This window comes from Papaver somniferum, chromosome 1 (assembly GCF_003573695.1).
Source record: "Papaver somniferum cultivar HN1 chromosome 1, ASM357369v1, whole genome shotgun sequence".
Classification (NCBI taxonomy): domain Eukaryota; kingdom Viridiplantae; phylum Streptophyta; class Magnoliopsida; order Ranunculales; family Papaveraceae; genus Papaver; species Papaver somniferum.
Window position 1 is genome coordinate 164705001 of NC_039358.1, and position 18269 is coordinate 164723269.

At 35.2% G+C, this 18269-nt stretch overlaps 1 protein-coding gene across 1 annotated transcript; it reads left to right on the forward strand.

Moving 5' to 3' along the window:
- The first annotated feature begins 12434 nt into the window (after positions 1-12434).
- Positions 12435-15283, forward strand: LOC113306699. The gene is made up of 4 exons (XM_026555610.1): positions 12435-14162; positions 14298-14564; positions 14705-14827; positions 14927-15283. Exons 1-4 carry the CDS (start codon positions 13089-13091, stop codon positions 14975-14977), a joined length of 1515 nt encoding a protein of 504 aa, XP_026411395.1. The 5' UTR covers positions 12435-13088; the 3' UTR covers positions 14978-15283.
- Positions 15284-18269: the final 2986 nt, after the last annotated feature.

Consider the following 18269-nt stretch of genomic DNA (forward strand, 5'->3'; position numbering starts at 1 on the left):
TTATCTTGTATCTTTATAACTCCTTGATGAATGCATTTAGTTTCGACTATATGATTGCATCCAAAAAGTTGATATGTATTTTCTTTTGGTCATGAAGTGTCTCTATGGAAATTTCATTAGGATCCCACTAGTTTTCGCACCTTTGCCAATTTTATTGACAAAAAGGGGTAGAATTAATGTGTAGTTCACACTACAAATACATATGGTTTTCGGATCATTATGTAAGGGGAAGTGGTTTTCATGTGAGATGAAGTATTGATTAAGGGGGAGTGATACATATCACCATAGTAATTTTGTCGAAGTTGTGATACAATTGAACTTTGATGATGTGTAATAATACTATGACACTGTGTAACAATGATTGAGAGCTTTTGTTTTCTCATTGTTATGGCTACAGATCTTCAACAACGATGATGCTGCATTGAATATCTTTGGAATCATTGGAGTACTTGGAAGTGACGAAGATTTCGAATAATGTTGAATAACCAAGAAGATCAAGCATGTGGATGAGAAGCTGCAAAGTTTATTTATTTTGTATTTCATATGTATTGATAGTTTTGTCACTAAAATTGACAAAGGGGGAGATTGTTAGAACACTGCTCGATCGAACTCGCAAGCGTTGCTATCTCGAGCTTGTTTGTCAAGTTTAGTTGCCAACACTATAAGTCTTGATTTCTAGTCTACTTATATCTAAGTCTCGGACTAGGATAGAAAGTGTAGTTGATCTCTAGACTCCACGGTGTTCATCATGCAAAGACGAAGAACTACTCAAGGAACTAGTGGAACTTCATCGACAAAAAGGTATGTGGAGACTTAAACTTATCTATCACTCAAAAGTCTATCTACTCTATCTCTTATCTTGAGAAAAAAGTGTATTGCTATATTCGATTATACACATTTGCTATTTTGATCCGAGTTTATCTCGCTAATCTATTTCTCGAAATACGTGTTGGTAAGCTTTGACTTTGGCCAAGTTCATCTTTACTAGTGACGAAAGTCATGTTGATTATTTGAATTACTTGAAAATCGCTTTGATGAAAAATAGTTTGTGAATAACAACTATATAACATCCTCTAAGAATGTTTCAATGATTGAAATGAGAGTTTTAGAATATCTAGCCATGGTTGTATATAAACATTGTATGCGTATTCATACTTGTATAAGTCCAAAATCCTTAAACCAAAGTATGCGTACTTTGCTGTTCAGGATAACCGGAGCTAAGTCCGCGTACTTATACGCGTACTGTCGGAAGTTCACATCCCGTGAATTTCTGCTGGAATTTGTGAACTGAAAACAAGCTCAGTCCGGGTACTTAAGTATGTGTACCGGTATGCGTACTTAAGTGGGCTATTTTCTAAAAACAGTTTAATTCATGAATTAAGACATTTATAAATTAAGGAATGCAATCTTTGCAAACCGTGGCTATAATGTTCATGAATCGATTCTAGTGAATCAAAACTGTTTTTGCTTCAATTGTGTCTTGTATACTTCTATGATATCTAAGCAATTGAAAAACTCTCTAACTAGTTCTTTTGAGTCATTTGATTTAGTTATGGTGAAGAAGAATAAGGTTGATATGAAAGTGCTCATATGGCTAACTATTTGTTAACTATTGTTGAACCAACTAGGTGTACACGTTTAGGTACGGTTACTCAAACCTAAATGAATTTACATTTCATTTGTGTATAACAAGCTAAGTTCGATATAACGGTTGAAAGATATTAGCTTGAATCTAATCAAGTTTTCATCTAACGGTGAATATTGAATGCTTTGTTACCAAGGTAACATTAAATGCAAACCCTGATTTGGAGACTATATAAAGGAGAACTCTAGCAACTGGGAAACCTAATACCCAAACCTCCTGTGTGATACTAGTTGTATAAGCTAGAGTCGATTCTCCTTTAACCTTAGGTTTCTATCGAGACCCTGTAGGTTAACGACTTGAAGACTTCATTGGGATTGTGAAGCCGGACCCAACTATTTTCTCTGTAGTTGCATGATCTGATCTTGTTGTTTCTATCGTGATTGAGTACAATCGTAAGATTGTCTTGAGATTAATTTCTCCGATAGGCAAGATAGAAAAGTAGTCACAAACATCTTCGTCTGATCGTTTGTGATTCCACAATATCTTGTTTCGCTATTCGATTAAGATTATTGTGAGGTGATTGATATTTCTAGGTTGTTCTTCAGGAATATGAGTCCGGTATATCAATTGGTTCCTGTTCACCTTGATTTATCAAAGACGGAACAAAACTCGTAGGTATTTTTGTGGGAGACAGATTTATCTATTCTTGTAGACTCTTCTATGTGATACATATTTGTTTATTAAAGTCTTCGACTTTGGCTCGTAGCAACTCTTAGTTGTGGGTGGGATCAGCTAAGGGAATCAAGTGCATAGTATCCTGCTGGGATCAGAGATGTGAGATTGATTGGGGTTCAACTAAAATCCAGACCGAAGTTAGTTTGTAGTAGGCTAGTGTCTGTAGCGGCTTAATACAGTGTGTGTTCAATCTAGACTAGGTCCCGGGATTTTTCTGCAATTGCGGTTTCTTTGTTAACAAAACTTCTGGTGTCTGTGTTATTTGATTTCCGCATTATATTTTGTTATATAATTGAAATATCACAGGTTGTGCGTCGAATGGATCAATTGGTAAATCCAACCTTTGGTTGTTGATTGAAATTGATTGATCCTTGAACATTGGTCTTTGGTACCGTTCAAGTTATTTCTCTTGTATTCAATCAGGCTCGCAGATTTCTATTTGTTTGAGTAAGGATTGAATCGAGAAATTGAGATATAACTCTTTGATATAGTTTTTATTAATATTGAGTCTAACTGTCTAGTTGATTCTCTTAAAAGTATATTGGAGTTAGTCCATACAGATTGCTAAGCGAAATATTGGGTGAAGTTGTTGTACCCCCACTTTTTCAAGAATTTTTCGATTTTGGAAATTCCTTGATGTCCAAACATCCTTGGTCTATAAATACCTAAGTTTGCATTTCTAGCAAACTATCCTAAGAGTCAGACAAACTTCATTCTTGTTGTTTCTGGTGGAGCCGTCTATTCTAAGAGGAAAGTATCCTAATTAGGTGAAATCCCTTACGACCGCTCGTTTAAAGACTTATGTGGAATCAAAAATCTCTACGAGTATCGTTGGTGGGAAACTAGATAATTACAGTGTTATTAGTTTTCGACTGATTTGATTGACTAACGGTTGTTGAAACTTTGATTGCACCTAGTTTGTTTATTCTTGAGAATCTTCTCTTCTGATATAAGATTCACTCAAACTAGATCGAAGTATCGACGGGATATTTAGATTTGTTATTAAATATAAAGACATCTTGTGATAATCCATTGTTAACAGACTCAATTCTGTGTGTGATTGATCACAAGTGATTCAAGTGGTGTTGTGTAGGTTATTATTGAAGATTAAAGAATATTTGAAGATGAAGAAGATTTCTTATTAGTTCTCATATCTTTGTGTGTGCACAAATCTTGATCGGCAGGGATCCAACTAGAATCATATTTATTCGATTGATTAGTTGCGTGAGACCGGCATCGCTTTATAGTATCTCGTTAAGATCTATACTGATTGATTGCGAATTGAAACTTAACTGCTTTGGTAGTTATTGGATAGATTGATCTAACCAGAAAACCGAGTTTATTAGATTAAACGGATGAGACTTTGCGTATGACTTTAGATATCTTTATCTTGAAAAGAATCAATAGAGTTGTTACCAAACAGATTCTTTGTTCCTTTGTTGTTTGGAATACGATCCAAAGGAATTGTACCAGTGCGTGACCTTCGAAGTCGGAAGCGCAGGGATACCAAGGAAACTGAGTGAACTAGGGGTAGTTTCTTGGTCTCAACTATACGAAGTTGGTGTAGATTTCGTATAGCGGCTTAATTCGGAGAGTATTCAATTCTGGACTAGGTCCCGAGATTTTTCTGCACTTGCAGTTTTCTTCGTTAACAAAATCTTGCTGTGTGATATACTTTTGTTTTCCGCAATTATATTTGTTTATATAATTTAAAGTAAATTGCACTTTACGTTAACTCCAATACTATTGATCCTATAGAGTTTAGTTAAGTCTGAACCTATTATCAAGTATCACACTTTGGTAGTCGTATTGTCTCGATCTCGTATCCATAGACAATCACACCAAGTGTGAATACCGAAGTTGTTGTATTATCGCAACTCTGTCCATAGACGATCACACTCGGCAAGAGGACTTATAGGTTGAAACAAAAAGATTGTGGTGTATTTGGGTACCCTCGTCTTTTCAATTGGTATCAGAGCAGACAAACACGAAAAGATATAACAACATGTGTTTGGTGCGATCCAACCTATAAGAATTGAATCTGATGGACGATTCAGTTAACATAGAGAAGGAAGATGATATACTTCATAAAGTCAATTTGTTTTCATGTCCTGATAAACATCTCAATGCTGTTAGTTCATTGGTTAAACACAATTCAGGAAATATTAACCACGATGTGTTAATAAGAAAACAAACACTTGTAACACACAAGTCAGATTCAGATGATAGTGATGAGATTAAATTTTTCATAAAGCTTGCTGAAAAATATAATCTAAAAGATAATATATATTATCCATCTGTCAAAAGGATTATCAAAGATTCTTTGATAAAAACCAGGTCTCATGAAGAAGCTGTGTTTCAAGAAAATCTTGAAATTCATGAACCTCATGACATGATGATAATCATATCTAGTCTGTCAAGATGAAAATAAAGTTTCGTTTTCTCTTGAAACTGAATATGAAAATTCTAACAATGATACTAAAGTCTGAAAATATTTATTAGTTAAGACAAGGATATGTGATTTTATCTCTTAATAAACAACATCTGGATTCTAATAGTTTAACCACTTACAAGAATCAAAAGAGATGTGTTTCAAAGCATAATCCCGTGACTAATATCTGGTCAAGAAAAACTGTCATTTACTGTGACAAGGATTATCTCTCTGAAAGTGACAAAGATCAGCTTAAAAGCACACAAACAAATGATTTTAGATCATGCTGTTTTTTTTTTGTGATCTTCTGTCCAAATCAGAATCAATGAAACAATCTCATCAAAAGATGTTGTCATATTCCAAGGAAAATCTGGGTCGATATAAGAATTCTGCTCAACACATGACTCAAAAGGTTTCTAGTCACACTTACAATCTTGTTCATACTCGAATAGATCTATATGTTGAATCAGGTAATTCAGGTTATGACCCACAGATGTGTGAAACCTATTCTTGGAATTGTTCCAGAAAAGAGATGTTTGAAAACATAAAGATAGATTATGTTTCCTTGATCCATTGAGAGTTCAATTCAACAACTAAGCTTGTTGATTAAAACTTAGTAAAATTTTGTTCTCTGTATTAATAAATGGGAAGTTCTTAAAAGAGCACCAGGGAACATGTGAAAAGTATAAAAAATTATACTAGATCTATTTGATTCATGAACCACTTAGTATTTTTCTAAATTTAGAATCCTTTTTCTATTTAGAAGAATACTTTCGATCTTAGGAAAGTTCATGATAAAATTGTACTAGATATATTCGGACTCTCTTGACAATAATATTTCGGAAAATCCTTCTTGATTTTATTTCCAAATTTGTATATTTTCACGACTATTTTAATCAAATAAAAATACCTTGTTAGGTGTTTTAAAACTTGGAAACCAAGTTTTTATTTGATATATAAAACATCTTAAGAACCAATTTTTTCCTCCACTATTAGTCCACGGTTCAAGATGGGTGAAAATACTATTGATATTGATTCTCAATTACAGAAGCTTGAAACTTGTCTTCCTGCTGAGATTTAGTGCTACTTCTCAAAGGAACATAAGAGGAATCAAATATCTTTTGAGCTCATGCTTTTGCTAATGTGAGATTTGAAATTGCTCGTGAACAACTGGAAGCTTCTGTAAAGAATGAGAGTGGCTCGAGTCAAATCGTTTGAAGTTGATTGTGGAGGTGAATCTTTTGAAGAAGAAACTCAATCATCTGAAAGAAAAGAGAAGACTCAAGAACTTAAACACTGAAGAAGCCTCAGTGAATAATCAGAGAACTTCTAAGGATTAAGTTATATTTTGTAATACTTTATCCAGAAAATAGACATCAATGTTCTGATTTACTTCAATTATTGTATAAGGTCTAATTTGAATAAACTATTATTATCTATGAATAAAATTATTATTTTATAATTTTTCTTGTGATAGATACTGATTACATAGCCTGTGAATGGATTTTTATATTTTTGTTATGTGTATTCGGTTTATGGGATGTCTGATTTCGGTTTTCATTAAACTTAATATTCGATCTCATATGTTGTGACCCTTATGGTTTGTGTGGATTTTTGATTTAGCAGGATTAAGTACTATCCCATGTTGGTAGGCTTTAACAAAGGATCACAAGGTGTTCTGATTGAAACTCATATGTGAAAAGTCACAATATGTTGATTCAATTTATGTTTATATGAGTTATGTTTGGCATAACATATGTGTTTCGGGTTTTCAACTTTTGTTATTGGCACGCATTAGTTAAAACCGTTTCAACCTTTCTAAAGGTTGCTTTTGTTGTTGTTCTTTTGTTCTTGCGAGAGGATGACAACATACTTGGGGAGAGTTCTTATTTGAACTTGCGCTTAATGACATATCTTTCTGGGGAGAAGAGGTTGCGGAATCTGAGGTAACGAATTTGTTAGTTAATCATTTTCCTGTTTAAGAAAAGCCTATTTATATTGCATATATTTTGCTTTTGCTTAACAAAATTTCGGTACAATTGATATGTCCCATTATATTGTGTATGGATGTGTGTGTGTGTATGATTCAATTTTTTCCCATTAAGAAAAACCGTGTCAATTTATTTGGCTATTGTTTGGTATCTTCTTTATTGTTGGGTATCGAGTGTTTTTGCTTAAAGAAATTCGGTGCAATTGCGATGCTATAATGTCTATGTTTGTTTCAATTGCTTCCGGTTAATAAAATAATTGTGCAAGTCAATTCATTTTGGTTTGTATGTATTGTTTATGGCCTAACAAAATACGGGATCATTTGTTTAGTCCAAATTAATTCCGGATAAGAGAAACCAAGTTAATTCTGATCTTAGTTAGACTTATCAAGTTTGAGGATTCGATTATTCAAGTCTAACCGAATTCCTTGACAAGAAAAACTAGTTAACTAACCTAGTGTTTGTCTTGTCTAAAGAGAAAGGTCTAGGTTATTGTCTGAATAATTAGAGCTTGATGAGAGAAATAAAGTTAATTCTGATATTTATTTTGGTCTTATCGAAATAAGCGGTTGCACATACGCAATCGGTTTAACAAGGGAATTAAGTTTCTTAGTCGACTTGTTAAACTATTAGGGAAAATTGCTTCCGGCAATTGTTTTCTTCATAACATATTAAAATTAAATTACTTGTAGTTTCGGTTTTAATATTGGTTATCTAAAGTGGTATGTGAAACCTTCGTGCTTAACTCTTATAGGTTGTTTACAAGTCTTTTAGATTTGTAAGATCCTTTCGGTTTGTCCTTCATTTGCTCGAACCTTTGTCATTTTGTGATAAAAAAAGGGGGAGAAATATATGGAGTAAACAAGTAAATTTTAATCACTAAGGAAAGGACAATTGTGCTTAAACGTTATATCTAAGGAAAGAGTAAAGCATTGACTAAGGGGGAAAAACATATCATAGTGTCTCGTTGAGATCGTCATCGCTTTATAGTGTCTCGTTGATATCTATACTGATTGATTGTGAATCTAAACTTAACTGCTTTGGTAGTTATTGGATAGATTGATCTAACCAGGCAAAGAAGTTTAGTAGATTAAACGGAAGAGCCTTTGCATATGGCTTGAGATATCTTTATCTTGAAAAGAATCAATAGAGTTGTTACCTAACAGATTCTTTGTTCCTTTGCTGTTTGGAATACGATCCAAAGGAATTGTACCAGTGCGTGACCTTTGAAGTCGGAAGCGCAAGGATACTGAGAAAACTAAGTGAACTAGGGGTAGTTGCTTGGTCTCAAATTATGAAGTTGGTGTAGATTTTGTATATCGGCTTAATTGTGAGAGCATTCAATTCTGGACTAGGTCCCAGGGTTTTCCGCACTTGCAGTTTTCCTCGTTAGCATAATCTTGTTGTGTGATTTACTTTTGTTTTCCGCAATTATATTTGTTTATATAATTTAAAGTAAATTTCACTTTACGTTAACTCCAATGTACTTGATAGTGATCCTATAGAGTTTGGTTAAGTCTGAATCTATTATTAAGTATCACACTTTGGTAGTCGTATTGTCTCGATCTCGTATTCATAGATAATCACACAAAGTGTGAATACTGAAGTTGTTGTATTGTCTCGACTGTGTCCATAGACGATCATACTCGGTAAGAGGACTTATAGGTTGAAATAAAAAGATTGTGGTGTATTTGGGTACCCTCATCTTTTCAATATTTACCGAATATATAATGTTGGCGATTGACTCATTCAGGTTTTGACATAATCATAAAGACACCTTGGTTGTGAAATGATGTTCTTTTTTGAATGAACTCAAATAAACATCCTTTTATTAAGTGAGCAAGGAAATTGTAATTACAAAGATTGAAAGAATACAAAGTGACGATATCTCTCAGAATCAATGTTTTCTAAAGTACTATAAACACCTCCCCTCCCATTATGATTTTAAAGTAATAAAGTAAATCACTCATTTTACAAATTCTTTTTTTTGTAAACACGATTGAGACCATCCTAAGATGAAAATGGTAAACAACTCTTTCTTTCGAAAGAAAAAAGGTGCTATTTGTGAACATATCCCTGCAGAATGCAAACCATTCAAGTGATTTATGCCTCTGATGGATGATTCAAAGTGTTGAATTAGTTATTTTCACAAGAAATGATGCGTTTTGTTTTGAAACAATCCTAGCACATACTACACAATTTAAGGCTCACCACCGTTGTTAGTGCTAGATAATTTACATCAAAAGAACTTGATGATTAATGTATGTTTAATAGGATTAGTTTAGAGCATTCTATACCACATGGTCTTACAGAAGCTACCATAAAAGGTTATAAATGGTTTATTAGGATTAGGTTATGTGTATGGACCTTCCTATAACTGCTTGTGGAATATGCAATATTATATGCATCTTCACTTATCCATTTTAGTACACATAATTAGTCAACCATTTCTGCATACTGGTTGGTAACTAGATATAAGCCTGACATTTTTATTCTTACGCACTTTTGGTTATGTTATATATGTTCCACTACGACTCCTCATTATACTATGATGGGTCATCAAAACGATTAAGCAGTTATGTTGGATATGAATTCCTAACAATTATCCGCATTTTCAAAACCTTTGGCAGGTGATCTCTTAACTATTAGTTTTGCAGGTCGTCACTTTGATAAGACACCCTTCTCGTCGTTAGGGGGAGATAAAAAATAATTTTTTTAAGGGAACGACACGAATTTTCGTGGTGCTTTCCCACTCTGTCTCATATTGATTCTTATACTCCACAAATGTAATTGTGAAGTGAAAATAAATTGTTAATTTTTAGAATATGCAGTGATATCACTAAAATGACAAGATCACATATACTAGCTATAAATGTACCTACAGGGTTAGAAATCCTCAGTAAGGGATATATACCATAAAATAAAGTATTACAACTACTTTTGGTGGAAGTGTAGTTGAGGATGTGGCTTCAAAAAGAAATATGGAAAGACCACCAGGTTCGATCAATGCTCACATAGAAAGGAAGTAGGTAAACAAGGCACAACAATTCATATCATTAAGAAATCATCTCATTAGATTGTCTCTGACTATGTCCATGAATCAATATTGGAGGACGCTCCAAAGTTTAATGATTTCAAAGAACAACAAAATCCAAATGGATGCAAGCGAGTCAACAGAAAGATCATGTGAGCATATTAATGAATATTAGTTTCATATATAGTTGCTCGAGGAAATAGAGCACGATGAGATCAAACCACACTTCTTTTTAATGTCACCAAATAGCATATTTGGCCTATACAATCCAGGTAGAATTGGTTCTTTGACAAATATACAAGTATTTGATGTGGTTATTCTAACCAACCAAGTATAAAGTATATGGGACATACATGATTATTTGTCACAGAGCATAGTGAGAAGAATAAAGTCTTAAAGTATAAAGACTCTCCTTGTGGCGCGAGGTTTCTCCAAAGCCTCAGAATTATTTACTCTATGGTAATGAACGTTATAACGTCCTGCTACTTAGTTAGCTTTGAGTTTCAAAAGGACTTGAAATGCAACAATTTTGTATGGTTATTACTTATATCTGTAAGGATTAAAAGATAACATATTTACAAAAGTGTCTGATAGGCTTTTATCCCAAAACCACCAAATGACTTTAAACCACGGAATGCGTTATCGATTTGATTGGAACGTTCACTTATGAATTGAGATAATCAGGTAGATTTGGTATACCCGTTCTAACTGACTATTTGGTTTGGAAGGAATAAACAAGTAAGGTATTGTTCCTTGCGTATTCACAAAGAAAGTTCCTGATTTGGAATTGTAGCTATCTATGTCGATGACATGATATGCACTCTTGATGAAATGATAGATTTTACAAGATGCTTGAATTCCTAATTTGAGATGAAAAATCTGGGAAAAGCTCGACCGAATACCGAGCTTGTGGTATGTCATTCCACCAGTTCTCATAGTTGTCAGGAAATTTAACAAGGATATGCATTTTGCTAGCACTCCCATGATTAGTTGGGGTTCAAATGAAAGTAAATGATAATTTAATCTAAAGGAATATGACGAAGATGTGTTGGGATATGAAATCTCCTATCTAACTGCAATAGACACATTTTTGTACTTAATATAATGTATTTAACTAAATCCCCAATGAATTTGTTAGCTGGATATAGCTCAGTGCCAACGCAGCGTCTTTAGAACGTTACAATGATCATATACTTAAAAAGAATTATTGGCATGAGTTTGTTTTATCCCTGCAAAGCCATAAAGAAGACTGTTACATGAAGTGCAATCTAGGAGTTGTTGATTATGAAGGTACAATAATCTTTTCTCCCACAAAAGTAATCGGGGGGGGGGACGACGACGACTGACTTATTTACTAAGTCATGGCCTATATTCACTTTCGAAAAGTACATGACTAAATGAACTATCTGGAAACTCCTCTGAATGAAATTAGGGGAAGGATCCAAGAATATGATGTCGACATATTTTACTTCAAAATGTGAAGTTGTGTTTTTCTCTTTTCTTTTCGATCAAGATTAGTTTTTCCCACAGGGTTTATGTTACTCGACAAGGTTTTTAACGAGACAACCATAACTACATAATCTACATGCTAAATGTTGAAGACCTAAAGATCACATTGATGTTGTTAAATAATATCAAAAAAATAAAACTCGATAATTTTTCAAGTGAAACCACTTCTAGAATCAGCAAAACGAACCAAGGATTGCATCGCAACAGTTTTCGACACAAGTCTATTGATAGTTTTGTTGCGTATTAATACGACTGCGTTTTCATTAATCACCTACAAAACATCGAAAGGACGCTATGTATGAGTATTCGGCAAAGGCATACTTCTAGATTTATCACGTCGTATCTTTTCCCTTCGTCGAGGTTTACCACCGGGTTTTTCCCTTATAAATTTTTTAACGAGGCAACATATGCAATACCAACATTATTTAAAGTTTTCTTTATGTTGTAATATTTTTCCTTAATTTAAATTTAAATTTTCCTGGTGAAATTTTAATGAGACAACTATATCCAAAGTACTTATGTGAAGGCACTACATATGAAACACTACTGTGGGAATGCACAAAAAAAGTGTCGTAGGGCCTGGACCCATTTATAATGCGGCCTATATAAATGTAGGCAGAATTTACGTCATATGATTCATGCTACAACAATCTGGTACTTATTCTCCCGTTTGTATCTAATTTGGAGGTGGACTGCCGGTGCCACGGCACATACAAGTCCATCTAATTTGTAGGTGAAGCTCCACAGAAAAATAAGCCCCGTTTATAGGGGCCTCCATTTAGGTAGAGCTATATCTGGTGTAACTAACTATTCACGGTGTTTACCTAATTTAACCAGACACTCCCACTGATCTGTTTTCCGTACTTATCCGATCCCCTTCTCATAAAACAAGCTTTAATGCATCAAGGAATCAGTTCCGGAATCTTCCTTTTACCAATCTACATCCATGTATCTCTCCGCAACAAAATTACTCTTTAACCCTTAGCATCAACCGTTAGATCTATTATATGATCACAAGCATCAGTCTTTGAAAAATCTAACGGTATTTACGGGGGACATAAAATAGTACGATAAAGCGCATAACACAACATCATTCTTTTTTAATTATATGTTAAACCCGTTTTCGGTTGAGACTTGAGAGTCAATTATTCAGATTAGATAGATTACTTACATTCATTTTACCTGTTTCTCTCTCTTTTTGAACTTGAAGTTCGGTTTCTTGCCCTAATTTCTAAAATCTGCCCTGTGAGAAGATCTGAAGTAGAGAGTTGTTGAAGATTTGTTTTCTTTTATTTGTTTGTTTGAAATGGAGATGGTTATGGAAGATTCACGTTCATACATCACTTCTTCATACACTCGTGAGTTGATTACAGGAAGACAAAAATGGATAATACGATCTTCTTCTCCTGAGGGTGTTTCTATATGTAAAAAAGGTAGTTCTTCTCAACTGTTATCTTTCTTTTAAATCGTTCGTCAATATCGTTTTAGGGTTTCGAAATCATATTCTTCTCGAATACGTTTTGAGACTAGTCGAGTTCTTATTGTTTCTTGTTCAAAGATATCTCGGATTCTGGCTTAGAAGTAATTACAAGTATAAGCAGATGATTCTAGTGTTATCTTTCTAAAGAACAGGATAAAATTGTTGGATCTAGGGTTTACTTTACCCTTTCTGTTTGGTTCTTGATTTTGAGTAATTTGACAAATAGGCGGTGAAGATTCTAGGGTTTACTTTGTTTCTTGGGATTTTGAAGAGTTTTGTGATTTGGGTCATTTTGAATCGGAAGAAGCGGGAATATTGAAATTGGTATGGCGGGAACTAAGGAGTTGCCTAAAATAACTGGAAGGAGCTTGAAGGAATTATCTGCTAGAACTACTCTTAATCAAGTAAGATCAGAGGGTCATCCTTATGTTGATTTAAGGGAAGATGGGAATGCATTCATCTTTTTCTGCACTATATGTCTTGCTCCTTGCTACAATGATAATACATTATACGATCACCTGGGGGGAAAGCTACACGCTAGAAGGTATGCTGCTGTTAAAGTTACACTGTTAGGGCCTAATCCGTTTCCTTTTAGTGATGGAGCTCTTTTCTTTCACGACCTTGCTGAGCAAGATAACCTGAGTACAAAGTCTAACCAACCACCACATAGGTTATTGAGCATTGGATTCAAGAACAGCAATAATGATAAAAGCTCTAACAGCGTAAATGAGGGCTGTGAGGTGTTGGAATGGCAAGAACCTATGAGGAAATCGAATTCTCTCGAATGTGTTGTGAGAGACCATGTTGATGATACTTCTGACAGTAACGAATACATCGTAGTTCCAGACGTCGTGTGCAACGATCAACTCTCTGATTTGAAGATAAAATTTATCGGGGTTGGGGAGATTGCTGCGAGAATTTGCGAGAAGGATGGAAATCGTAGTATTCACACTATATGGTGTGAATGGTTGGGTGAAGGACATTCAGGACATGGGAACAATGTTCCAGATAATGGTTTTGCTATCATTAATTTCTCATATAATTACACTTTAGGAAGGGCTGGGATAACAGAAGAGTCTCATGCAAGGCTAACTTCTGGTGCATACTCGGGAAATGCCTATAAAAAGAAAAGAAAGTCATTTTCTGACCCTGAGGATGTCAGCAAATCTTTGAGGAGAACACGTGTTTCTGGTGGGCGAGATTGCACTGGTGAACAGAATCAGAATGTAAAAGTTAAGCTGAGCAGGACTGCTAGACAAGCGTTGAGGAAGCAACAACAGATTGTCTCTAGTTGTATGTGTGATATCTGTCAACAGAAAATACTTCCAGGAAAGGATGTCTCTACCCTTTTGAATATGAAAACTATGCGTCTTGCTTGTAGCAGCAGAAATCGTAACGGGGTAAAAACACTGCAACTTATTCCATTTTCCACGGTGCTATATATCTTTGTCTATATAGTTAACTATTGTTTGCGTTAGTATTTTGTTTGGAGTAGTTTTTCTTGATAGTGACTATACTGATTAAAAATGTTTTAGGCATTTCATGTGTTCCATACGTCCTGTCTCATACACTGGATTCTTCTCTGTGAGTATGAGGTCTGGGCGAACCAGTTTGGTAGTCAGAACATGGCAGTAGGAAGTCAAGGAGTCACAAACGGGTCGCAGGCTGATGGCAGAGACAAAATGGTTGAGTTAAGCATTGTTCCCAAAACACCCTTATCTTCTGTATTCTGCACTGAGTGCCAGGGTCGTGGCGTAAATGTTGAAGAGAACTTAGAGAATCCAAGTGTCTTTCTTTCTGAGGTATGTATGTCATGAACCTAATTCCTAATTCGTTGGATTCCTGTTTGCAGTTAGTTAATCTTTGTACTTGTGTAGTCAGGGTTCCAAATGTTCTATTCAATAGTCACTTTAACAAATCTAAGCCTTTTCAATTTTTTCAGATGTTCAAATTTAAAATTAAACTTCTTGACGGACATAAAGCGTGGATGTTCAAAGGGCCTGAAGTACTGAAAAACTGCTCGACGGGGCTTCGTTTCTCTGATCAGTATAACGAAGCAGTTCAGGTTTGCTAAATTCTGAAATGCTCTTTTTTCCTTTTATTAAATCTACACTCAACAGTATAGTGTAATAGTACCTTTGTTCTTGCAATTGATTGTTTGCAGGGGAATGTGACGCCATTAAAGATGATGTATTTCTTTAGAGCTGATCTTTAGAAATCCACATATAGCACATTGATGCAGCGCAAGAGTTGATTTCTTACATAACGTGTAAAGTAACTCGTTCTTACCTTTTGTACAAGTATATGGATATGTTAGATATACACCTTAATCTGAACCTCACAATGTACATTCCTGACGATGTAACAGAGGTGCATGACTTTCCTTTTGTCCATTTTGTTTCGGATATGTAAATGAACTGATGTCAAATTTGACCTCTTGGACAGAAGTTTACATTTCATTTACTTCATTACGGAGTTTCCACTTGTGCAATTGAAACGATGGTAGATTTTTTCTGTTGAAGCCGAAACTTGCACTGGTTCTGATTGCTTGGTTTTATTTCTCATAAGAAAGTGGTGGCAAGGGATTTGGTGAATGGCCTATAAATCTTTTCTTGTAGCCCGTGTTTTTGGTTGAGAAAATAGAAGGGGATACATATGGTACTGGTCAGGGAATGTGTGGGAGATGAGTGTTGTGTCCTAATGTGATATAACATCAATTAAATAAGAATGGTAGTAGAAAACGTATAAATGGAATCATCTCCGTAAGGACACACAAGATTATCTTTTAGCCAGAAGATTGGGCCTCGCCAATTTAGTGTTGTTCTTGGATATATAGGCTTGGAGTTCCACTTCACTAAAGATAGTCCCTGCCCCTATTGTGGTAAGGATATGGATGTTTTCGGGGACCACGCCTTACACTGTATGCACGAAGTTGGTCTCAAATTTCGACATGACCTTGTTCGTGAGACACATTGGCTGATATTTGTTTCAGGGTTTGGGTGCATGCCAAAACTGAGCATCCTTGGGGTTCCTCTCTCGTGAAGGTGGTGAAGCTAGACCCGTCGATATCTTGGTCTACAAGTGGGAAAATAGGCGAGATACTTGTTTTGTTGTGACTGGTGTTTCACCTTTCACTGTCGAGGATGTGCAACATTTTCTCCTTAGTGTGGGTGTGGCTGTGTCTCGCGTTGTGGAGCGTAAAGGAAACAAATACCTTGATATATGTCTAGCTCATGGTTACAACTTTGGCATCTTGACTTTTATGACCTTAAGGCGAACTTGGTGAGGAGACTAGCTTTCTTGAAATGTTTGAGGAATTTCCTTGCTAGGCATGATGCTAATTCTAAAGTTGGCAATTTTCCTTTTCATAGATTAGTCGTAGCAATTCAAAAGGGGTTGGGCTCAGCTTGTTGCTAGGTTCCCAGCTATTGCTTTTTAATTTTTCCTTCTTATAAGTCAAGGTGTATTTTAAAAAATTTATCGATAAAATAATAATAAAAGAAACCAAAAATTAAGAAAATACAAGAAAAATAATTAAAATTGAACATTAGTAGTCAAAAAATAATGTTTAATAAGAATAAAATAAAAATATACCGGTTATGAAATAAAATAAACGTTCAATATTAATCAACGATATGATACGCGCAATTAGGGGATAGTTAAACTCATTGGAGATATAAATTATTACACTCATCCAATATTGTTTCATAAGTGGTGTTTTTTTGGGCGGAAATATTAAAATACCCTTTGTGTTAATTGAAAACATTATGAAAAGTCTACACTACCCTTCCCACAAAATAAAAATATTAAAATTTAAAATCAAAAACCAAGTCATCCGGCACTCTTTTTAGGTTAGGGTTTTGGGAAAAAATAATTCTTCATCGACGATTCAAAAATTTCTTCGTCGATTACCCGAATCTATAACCATGCCTCCACAAAAGAAACCCAAACCCAATCCGCAATCAAAATCAAAATCAAAATCAGTAGCTCAACAAAAACAAGAAGAAAGGATTAATCAGATTGTTGTTGAAGAAGAAGAAGAAGAAGAAGAAGAAGAGAATTCAGACAATCAACCTCTCGAAGAAATGACTTTTCTGAGAAGGTAAGTGATTCTGAAACTTTTTATAAGTCTTTTAATCGATTTAAAGCAGTGTTAAGGTAAGAATCGCAAACCCTAACTCAAACAATTGAGTTACAATCAATTCCTGCATTGAAATTAGTATGAACACAATGCCGGTAACTAGTTTCTCCATTGAATTTAGTATGAATACAATGCCGGCAAAGGGTTTCGGCATTGAATTTAGTATGAATACTATGCGGGCTACAAACCTAAAATCACCTGAAACCGAATGTTTAATCCCGACATTTATTTTCGGTTGAATACAATGCCGAGACTTTGTTACGGCATGGTATTAGTTTTTACGTGTATGCCGGCAGTGCTCTTTTGGTATACAGGAATACCCTAGGAAATACCTAAGAGTACTGGCATTGTCAGCATATTTTCACCAATGTCGGCTTATGTTCCCGGCATAGTATATTTGAAAAAGCGGAGGTATAACAACCACACCCAATAATTCGTTCGGAAATCTGTATGGACTAAACTCCAATATAATTCCAAGAGCACCAACTTAAAAGTGAGACTCAATCAAGAAATATATCAAATAGCTTTATCTCTTTCTCAATACAATCAGCAAATCAAACAGATAGAAATTCCGCGAGCCTTATTGATATGAGAAATAACTTGGACGACACCAAAGACCAGTACCCAAATGTCAATCAAGTTATATCCAACAACCAAGGTCGGATTTATCAACTTTGATTGAACAATGCACAACCGGTGATAGTTTAATTATACAAACAAAAATATAATGCGGAAAAGAAATAATATAGACACCAGAAATTTTGTTAAGGAGGAAACCGCAAATGCAGAAAAATCTCGGGACCTAGTCCAGATTTGAACACCACACTGTATTAAGCCACTACAGACTCTAGCCTACTACAATTTAACTTCGGACTGGAATGTAGTTGAGCCATAACCAAGTCTCTCACCGATTAAGGTACAGTCGCGTTCCTTACGCCTCTAGAACCTCGTCAGATTCTGCGCACTTGATTCCCTTAGTTGATCTCACCCACAACTAAGAGTTGCTACAACCCAAAGTCGAAGACTTATTGTATATGGGGAAAACGATTTGCTGGTTTTTTAGGGAATTGAGAGACGACCGTGTGGACGGAGGTCCCTCAACAGAGCAAACTGCCTATCCTCGAACAGATGCACTGCACGGGAGTGCTTTGAGTTCGAGAGATCAATCTATAGGACTCCGGCCTAAACCAAGACAATGGCCGTTCCAGAGTCAATTCGGTCACAAAGAGGGAAGATGGTTGATCTGTAGGAGGGAAGCTGAGAAGTGTGCGAGATCAATGATGATCACGGATTGTGAATGTGTTTAAGGTTTCTGCAAGTTTTCTGTGAACTGTTGAGTTGGAATAAGTTCTGGTCGATTGATTGA